The following is an 8,365-nucleotide window of genomic DNA, read 5'->3' as shown; positions in this document are numbered from 1 at the left end:
AAGAAAGAAAGAAAGAAAGAAAGAAAGAAAGAAAGAAAGAAAGGAAGAAAGAAAGAAAGAGGGGCCTACAAACCACAAACCCACACACGATGAGCCTAGAAAAACCCAAATCACATATAGGAGGACATGGGGGCCTAGAGACCCCCAAACACACACAAGAGGGGCCTACAAACCCCCAACTCACACACAAGGGGCCTAGAAACCCCAACTCACACACAGGAGGACATTGGGGGCCTAGAAACCCCCAAACAGCCGCGCCTGGGTCCCTGACTTCCGTGTTCCGCGGTCGCTCCGCCCCCCCCGCCCGGCCGTTTCCAGAGATAACAGAGAGGCCTGTTGAGCAAGGGGGTGAAGGGGTAGGCGGGGTCACACAGGGGTCAGCGGGTCACGCGCTCAGGCCCGCCCTCCCTCCACCGCGACCCTGAGACCCCACCAAACCCCCGGGGCTTTCGCGGTCGTTTAGTAAACTAAAACATCGGTTTCTAATAGAGGTTTAGGGGTGAGAAAGACGGGGCGTGAGCGGGAAAGGTCAAGGGTCGGTCACGCCCCCTCCAGCCGCGTCCACACGGAAGGCAAACAGGAAGTTCCCGTTGGTCACCCCCCGCCCAGCCGACACACGGAAGGCAAACAGGAAGTTTCCTCCGCCACGCCCCTCCCGCCGTACACACCCCTCCCACAGAGGGCAAACAGGATGTTCCCGCTGGCCACACCCACTCCTACAGCGGCCATAGGTGCGGCAAACAGTTTCCCGCGTCACGCCCCCTCCCGCCGGCCACGCCCCTCCCAGAGCGTGCACACGAAAGGCTAACAGTAAATTTCCCCCGCCCCGCCCTCTCCCACTAGCCACGCCCCTCCCGCCGTGTCTAGACCACAAACAGGAAGTATCCCACGCCCACGCCCCTCCAGCTTCTCTACTGTGTCAGTCACTGTTTCTAAGCCCCCAATCTCTTGTGTGTCCCTGATATGTTCTAGGCTCCTAATGTCTGTGTGTCACTGGCGGTGTCTAGGGCTCTCATGGTCCTCTGTGTATCAGAAGCAACTTCTAGGCACCTCAAGACTTATTCTGTGTCAGGGGCAGTTTCTGGGCGCCCCTCCCGACTCCTTATGTGTCAGGGGCAGTACCTATGACCCTAAAGGACACTTGTGTTTCATGGGTGGTTTCTATTCCCTCATAGCCCCTTGTGTGTCAGTTTTCAGGCCCCTCGTGACCCTTGAACTTGAGCAGCAGTTTCTAGGCACCTCATATCGCCTTGTATGTCACAGTTTCTCGGCTCTTCTTTGCCCTTTTTGTATCAGTGGCAGTTTCTTACAAGGTCTTACACGTGATGACAACAGCAACGGCAACATATCCCTATGCCTGGGGATCCGAGCCATCCTGTGGCGGTTTCCAGGCTCCCCCAGGGACCTGGGGAGCGAACGTGGTGGCAGAACAAATCATGGCCACCGCCCTGCAGCTGCTGGTGTCCCCTACACCCATGTGACACATAAGGAGGTGGGGTTTATGGGTCATGGTGTGTTGGCCCCACCAACCCTTAGCATCAGGTAGGTCGGGACCAACACTGAGGTGGCGGGGTGGTGATTATCACCGACCGGTGACGCAGGTGAGGGGGGAAACTGAGACAAGGAATCACCCAATCTCTGGCAGTACGATTTCTCAAACCCGACTCTTTATTGCCCGGCTCCACCCCAAAACGTCCCACCTCTCAGGACAAGTGGGCAGCATGGGAAATTGTCTCCTTCGACCCGGAAGAAGTCATGGGTCAGCCTGGGAAGCACGGCAGTGGGTGTGGGAATTCATGATGGCAGTCTCCTGACAGGAAATGTCCTGAAAGACTATTCCTGAAGGGGACCAGGGGGTGACATCAAGGTTAGGAAAGGGCAGTGTTGCCACATACTGAAACTCAGGAGATGCGGAGCCTCCAACCATCCCGACTTCCTGTCTCTGAGAGGCTGTTTCCTGTCTCTAACCTGCTGTTTCCTGTGTCCGATCACCTGTTTCACGTGTCTCACATGTTTCCTGTCTCCAAGTGGTTGTTTCCTGTCAGCATCCCCTGAAGTTCCCGGCAGAAGCGGTTGAGGGGGAATCCTGCAACATTCAGGAAGTCGCCGACCACGTGTTCAACCAGCATTGCACCCCGAGCCTGCAGCCCATAGGCGCCTGCTTTATCCCTGGGGGGTGAGGAACCGAGTGTGAGGGCACCGAGGGGTCAGGCTGACCCTGCCCCAGGAACAACGACTGGAAGTGACTTCATTGTGTAACAGGAAACGACTCTTCTACCATATCCAGATCCTCCACAAGGCCAGGAGGACATCCCATACCTACCCTAATGAAAGGAACTGATGTCAAACAGGGAAAAGCAGAGACCCTAAGTGACATCCTTGCTTAGAATAAAGTCACCCCTTGACCAAGACACGCCCATTCGCACTGCAACGCTGTGTCCGAGGAGACAAGAAGTGAAATCCCGCACCTTACTCACATGGGCTCCCCGGTGTCCACATACTCCCGAATCAATGCCTCAGACAGTCTCGAGAAAGTGACTCGAGTCTCCTCAAAGAAGCCACGCACTTTCGGTTCCAGGTCACGACCTTTGGAGAGTGGATAGAAGGAGGAGGAGGGGGAAGGCGACCACTGACATCACCATTCACTTCTGATGCCAACAGAAACACCCAAATGATGGAGCTACAGTACACTCTGACGTCATGTTACCTCCGACCTACTGTGGTCCCTGAGGTTTGATATCCCTGAGGGTGACTCACCTGACCATGTCACCAAGGCCACTCCTGTGAACACACCATGCTCCTTCCCACTCAGACTGCCAGGGAGATGAGGGGAGGTGGAATGGGTGGTTTCCGTGGGATCTGAGGCCCCACCCATGCCCCAAGCCCACACCCATGCCCCAAGCCCACCCTTCTCCTCCAGACCCCGCCCACCTGCTCAACATCCAAAAAGCTTCCTCTTGGTCCGAAGGTTTCCCCAGTATCCGACCATCCACGGCCTGCAAAAACCAGAAGTGGGGGAGGGACCAAGATGAGGGAGGCCCCACCCAGCTGATCCCTGCCCCCAATTTTACCGGCCACCATCTTCCTGTCACTGACCACCACTGTGTCCGCACCAATGACCACGACAGGTTCCAGCTGGTCCGCCTGAGGGAGAGAAGTGTGGGGACTTCCGGTTTCACCGGACAAGAAGTGGGTGTGCCCTCTGACTTGTGCATGGCCTGAGGAAGACCGGCAGGTAATGCTGCGCCGGGCGTGGATTTATCTTCCATGACCACTAGAGGGGATTGAATGGGGAGACTGAGGCACGCTGACGCGGGACCGGAAGTTAAGTGACAGTGCCCGGGGCTTTGGCAGGAAGTCCTACCGGGCACATACGGTGCGCAACTTCCATTGCCTTCCCAGTCGCCATCTCCAGGGCGAAGGAGCCCGGGCAGCGCGATGACGTCACGCGCACCTCCTCGAACCGGGACGGGATGACGTCAAACTTTAGACCCTGCGAACAACATGTCGTCTGTGTAACGTCACAACAACCCACCCGTCCTCACCGTATCACCTGCCCCAAAGAACACAGAAAGTTTAGCGATCCAACACCGAGGCCCCGCCCCTTCCGGTGGAAGCCCGGAACCCAAAAGCGAACCGCGAGTTCTAGGATGTCCCTCCTCCGCGGAGACGTGCTCGCCAGCACCACGCGGTGGCCCCTCAGTAGCGACGTCAGCGGGGTCAGCTCCATGACGGGGGTCGTGGGGACGGTGACGGAGCCGAAAGCCTCTGCGGGGAGCGCGCAGCTTCCGATTGATGGCCGCGTCCGAGGCCCTGCCCACCGACCCACCACATCCGGGGACGCGCGCGAAACGTCCGGACTTCCGCAGCAGCCGCAGCTCCCTTCCTGGGGAGGACGTGGCCGCCGCGCTTTTCCACACCGTTTCCCCCAGGCCTCGGGACGGGGCTCGGGCTCTTCGGGACTCGAAGCACTTCCGGGAACGGTTCTCTGAAGTCTCGATCTGTCCGAGAGCTTTAGCGAATCAGACGTTGGGTAAGTCGATCGTAGGGACTCATGGGAGATGTAGTTCCCTGCTCCCAGAGCCCTTGGGCCCCTACACAGAACGCGTCCGGGCCTGCGCAGGTATTCATGGGAAATGTAGTTCCACGGCCCGAGAGTGGGAGGACCGTGAGCATCCTATGCCTGGGCTTCCGCAGAGACTCATGGGAAACGTAGTTCCCTGAGACTAGAGGCGTAGCACTGTGAGCACCCTATGCAGCAGCGCGCTACTGGTTCTCCAGAATAACTCCTGGAAAATGTAGTTACATTTTTTTTTTTAAATAAATTTTCTCTGAAATTAAAAACTCACGATATTTTTATTTCCTTTTTCTTTTTCTTAAGAAATCAGGGGCCTAGAAACCACCAGGGACAAAGTCAGAGATCGGGGGCCTAGACACCACAAAAGACATCTGGTGGCCTGGAAACCGTCACTGACACACAGACAGGCATGGGGACCTAGAAATCGCCAGGGACACATAGACAACGGGGGTCTGGACACCACCATAGACACACAAAGATTCATCGGGGGCCTAGAAACCGCCGCTTAAAAACACAGACACCGGGGGCCCAGAAACTGCAACTGACACAAAGAGAAACAGGGTGGGGGAGACCTAAAAAGCGCCAGAGACACAGAGAGACAACGGGGGATTAAAAACACTTACACACAGACAGACCTCCGGGCACCTAAAAACCACCAGGGACATCGCTGTCCTAAAAACTACACAAGACAGTCAAAGACAGACATTGGGGACCAGGAAACCGCCACTGACACCCAGACAGACACTGGGGTCCTAGAAATCGCCAGGGACACATAGACATCCGGGGCCTGGAAGCCACCACTGACCGACATCAGGAAGCCAGAAACCGCTAGCAACACAAATACACAGATCATGCCCTAGAAACAGCCAGGGACAAACAGACAGATGTAAGGAGCTTGGAAACCACAACAGGGAGACAAAGGGGGCCTAGAAACCGCAAGGGACACACAAATAGACACCGGGATCAACTACAGGGAAGAGGATAGACCACAGGGATCATCATCTACAGGGAAGTGGAAAGACCACTGGGATCAATTACAGGGAAGAGGACAGACCAGAGGAATCATCTACAGAGTAAAAACAAACAATAATATAATATGCAAATATATAAATAAATGTAAATATATGATAATTAGTGTGATCATAAACACATGTGAATTGTTTAAATGAATATAAATATGGAAAACATAAGAAATATATGGTACGTGCAGTCCAGTTTATGGTAAACCTAAAGCAAATACGGATAAAAACAATATGCATCCAATTAAAAATATTAGAATCACTAAAAATGTAAATATATTTGTGTAAATATATTTAAATGAAATAATACAGACATATATATGTTAATAAATGTGAACACAAATGCTTGGCAACATCGAAATGAGTGTAAATATGGAAAATATGAATATGCAAATATGTGGAAATAAAGGTAAAATGTTAAAAGTATAAGGGACATGTATAATGTAAACATCAATATGTAAATACTTAAATATATGTAAATAATGAAAACAACACACGATGAAATCTATGTCCATAGAAGTAGCATAAAAATGAAAACAGGAATGTACAAATATATGTAAACATACGGTGTGATTATATAATTGTTGCAAATATGTCAAAGAAAAGTTAATAATGTCAATATAGAAAAATACGCCTATAAATATTTGAATGTAAATAGCACCATATATCTACCTGTGAAAACAATGTAAATAAGGAAAAATATGAATATATATCAAAATGTGATGTAAACGATAAATATGTAAAAATATTTCAAGTGAAAAATGTAAATACATAAACGTATACATTAAATGTGAATTTATTAAAAATCTAGAAAAGCACGAACAGGATTCCCAAAATGTTGATAAACGCAAAGACATGTGAGCAACAGTACTGCACAAACATGAATACTGTCATTCATGCAGAGATGAATTTATTCAGAGAGTTGAAAGAAACACAAGCATCAGACTATCAGGGAACATAGGTGAATATGTAACTATGCAAATACAAGAAATTAATTACGGAAATCGCAATGAGACTTGTTATCAAATAAAATTACGTAAATATTAACCATAAAGTCACAGAATAGTATGTAAATTTAGAATTTATACGCATTATAATTGTACGTGCTTCAATTTACATAATTTATAACTTGCTATAATTTACATAAATGTGTAATTTATGTGTATTACATAATTTACAATTTAGTATGATCGTGTGAATTTATGACTTACATAAATTTATATAATAGGAAGTATATTTTATTTAAATTCATGTAAAATTACAAAGACTATATATCCATAAACAAATATGTAAACATGGAAATAGAAATAAACACACGAAAGCACATGTCTACATATGTAAAAAAAACTATAAATATGTAAATTGTTAAAATTCATGCAGTGGTATACTGGTATAAGATACAAGAACAGATACATAATATAAATGAACAAAAGTGCAAACCTACAAATATAAACAAAATAAAGGCCCCGCCCCTTTTCTTCAAATCCCGCGCCCAGCCCCCAGGGCCCGCTCCTAGCCACTGTCACAACAGATCGCCATGGGGATCCGCTACTGAGTATGCGCGCGATGCCAGATATAAAGGGTCCCAGAAGTCCCACCTTGGCCCGAAGTCGCGGTCGAACATCAGTCCTGTTACTTCCGGGCGGCAGCTACGGCTCCGCGGACATCGAGACCCTGTTTCCGGCCGGCTGGGGCAAAGGTCACCAGGACCGGATGTCCGGCCTCCGGCTCTCCTTCCGCTCGCGGGAGCAACGGAGGCCCGACGGCAGTTCTTCCCCGCGGAGTCTTTAAGAGACCGTGTTTCCGGCCAGCGGGGGCAACTACCGATAACGGAAGTTCACCTTCGCGATCCTTCCGCTCGCGAGTGTAGAAGAGGCGAGCCGCCGAGGTCATTCCCTTTGGTGTCGCTGAGGAACCTCTGCGCAAGCTCCGAGACCCCCTGTTTCTGGCCGGCGTGCAAAGGTCAGCCCCCCCGGAAGTCCCGTTTCCCTGCGGCCGCTGCGGTTCTCTCCTGGAGCTCCGCATCCCGGCGGCGGAAGTGGAATCTCGTCGTCGGAGGCGGAGAGGGGCGGGTTCTGGCGCTGCAGCCGGAAGCGCGTCTAGGGCGGCTGGGCATCCGGAGGGAGCGGAGCGGCGCGGAGCTCGGACTTCAACGGCGGCGACGGGAAGGAGGACTTCCGGAGCCGCGTGAGGAGGCCATCGGGAGTCCGCCGGGCGGTCCCGCCTCCCGCGCGTGCTGGTTCCTGGCGGCTCCTGGTGGTCTCGGTGGGCCCCGCTCGTTGAAAGGGGGACGGGACGGGATCTGGGGGAGGGGCCGGGAGGAGAGCAGCCGGGGGCGGAGCTGGATGGCTTGGGGGCGGTGCAGAGGGCCTGGGGGCAGCGCTATAGGCCCTGGATTTGGGGATAGAGGGCCGGGGGCGGGGCTACACCGCTCATGGGCGGGACTGGAGGGCTCGGAGCCGAGCTAGGGGGCGGGGCTATACGGCTCGGGGGCGTATCTAGCAGTGACCTGCTGCGCGAAGGCGTGACAGGAGTGACCCGGAGGCGGGCTTAGAGCACCAGGGGCGGGGTTAGCAGTGAATCGGTGTAATTGAGTGACAGGGGAGGCGTGTCTAGAGGTCCCGGGGGGATGGGGCTAGCTGTGACTCTGTGATTGTATGACAGGCTGTGAGGGCGCTGCTTTAAGCACTGGGCAGGGCTACATAGCCCGGGGGAGTGTCTACCGGTTCCCTGGTGTATCATCGAGTGACAGAAAGGACTGGGACTGGAGAGCCTGGGAGTGGTTCTAGTGCTGACTTTTTGTGCCATGGAGTTACAGGCTTATGGTGTCTTGAGTAACAGGAGAGACCCGGGGTGGCACTTGATGTCCTGAGGACCTGTCTAGAGTTGACTTTTTATACCCTTGAGTTACAGGCTCTTGGGCAGGGCCTGAAGCCCTGGGGTGGGGAGCTAATATTAAAGTGGTGTGCCGTTGAGTGACGAGAGGGACCGGGTTGGGGACTAGAGGACGTGGGGTGGGCCTAGAGGGCCTGGGGGCGGAGCTAGCGATGACCTGCTATGTGATTGAGTGGCAGGAAGGACCTATAGGCGGGGTTAGAGGAGCTGGGGGCGGAGATAAACCGTGAACTTGTGTCATTTGGTGACAGGAGTTAACTGGGAGTGGGTCTATAGAGCCCGGGGTCGGGGCTAGAGGTCCTCAGGGTAGCCCTCCAAGAGGCTCTGGGGGCAGGTTAGTGTTTAGTGATTGAGAGGAGGGATGGGGGGGGGG

At 52.6% G+C, this 8,365-nt stretch overlaps 3 protein-coding genes across 10 annotated transcripts in view; 1 reads left to right on the top strand and 2 right to left on the bottom strand.

Annotated features, from left to right (window-relative positions):
* Positions 1-570, bottom strand: part of Il3ra (interleukin 3 receptor subunit alpha) — a 5,454-nt gene extending 4,884 nt beyond the window's left edge. The window contains exon 1 of one of the 2 annotated variants that reach the window (XM_055605215.1): positions 214-570. In XM_055605215.1, the coding sequence (XP_055461190.1) occupies positions 214-227 (14 nt within the window). In that variant the 5' untranslated portion in view covers positions 228-570. The remainder of the gene's footprint in view (positions 1-213) is intronic. The other variant, XM_055605214.1, reaches the window with a different exon arrangement.
* Positions 571-1,645: 1,075 nt separating this feature from the next.
* Positions 1,646-6,733, bottom strand: LOC129675200 (probable bifunctional dTTP/UTP pyrophosphatase/methyltransferase protein). Of its 6 annotated transcripts, none has more exons than XM_055605209.1 (9): positions 6,696-6,733; positions 3,638-4,001; positions 3,365-3,493; positions 3,097-3,144; positions 2,932-2,996; positions 2,758-2,813; positions 2,478-2,586; positions 1,969-2,169; positions 1,646-1,839 (listed from the first exon to the last, which is right to left on the bottom strand). In XM_055605209.1, the coding sequence occupies exons 1-8, from the start codon at positions 6,719-6,721 to the stop codon at positions 2,007-2,009; spliced, it is 960 nt and encodes a 319-aa protein (XP_055461184.1). In that variant the 5' UTR covers positions 6,722-6,733; the 3' UTR covers positions 1,646-1,839; positions 1,969-2,006. The 6 variants fall into 6 exon arrangements, with proteins under 6 accessions (XP_055461184.1, XP_055461185.1, XP_055461186.1 ...); XM_055605210.1 differs by having other exon boundaries at positions 1,993-2,169; XM_055605211.1 differs by having other exon boundaries at positions 1,969-2,086.
* Positions 6,734-6,979: 246 nt separating this feature from the next.
* Positions 6,980-8,365, top strand: part of Akap17a (A-kinase anchoring protein 17A) — a 6,531-nt gene continuing 5,145 nt past the window's right edge. Inside the window, exon 1 of one of the 2 annotated variants that reach the window (XM_055605207.1) lies at positions 6,980-7,059. The gene's annotated coding sequence lies outside the window, so the exon portion shown is untranslated. Of the gene's footprint in view, positions 7,060-7,262; positions 7,363-8,365 lie in introns of those variants that run through there. The other variant, XM_055605205.1, reaches the window with a different exon arrangement.

Source organism: Psammomys obesus, unplaced genomic scaffold (assembly GCF_907164565.1).
Source record: "Psammomys obesus unplaced genomic scaffold, mPsaObe1.curated_primary_1811, whole genome shotgun sequence".
NCBI classification, from domain to species: Eukaryota; Metazoa; Chordata; class Mammalia; order Rodentia; family Muridae; genus Psammomys; species Psammomys obesus.
Note: the sequence above shows the minus strand (reverse complement) of the source record. Positions and strands in the feature narration are given on the sequence as shown.

Excerpts from the sequence above, each read along its gene's own strand:
- LOC129675200 (XM_055605208.1), bottom strand. The coding sequence starts at position 6,721 with ATGTTCGACCGCGACTTCGGGCCAAG. Across the intron at positions 3,494-3,637 it reads GGGACATCCTAGAACTCGCG|GGTCTAAAGTTTGACGTCAT; the intron begins GTTCGCTTTTGG and ends TGTTGTTCGCAG. Across the intron at positions 2,997-3,096 it reads TTGGTGCGGACACAGTGGTG|GCCGTGGATGGTCGGATACT; the intron begins GTCAGTGACAGG and ends TGGTTTTTGCAG.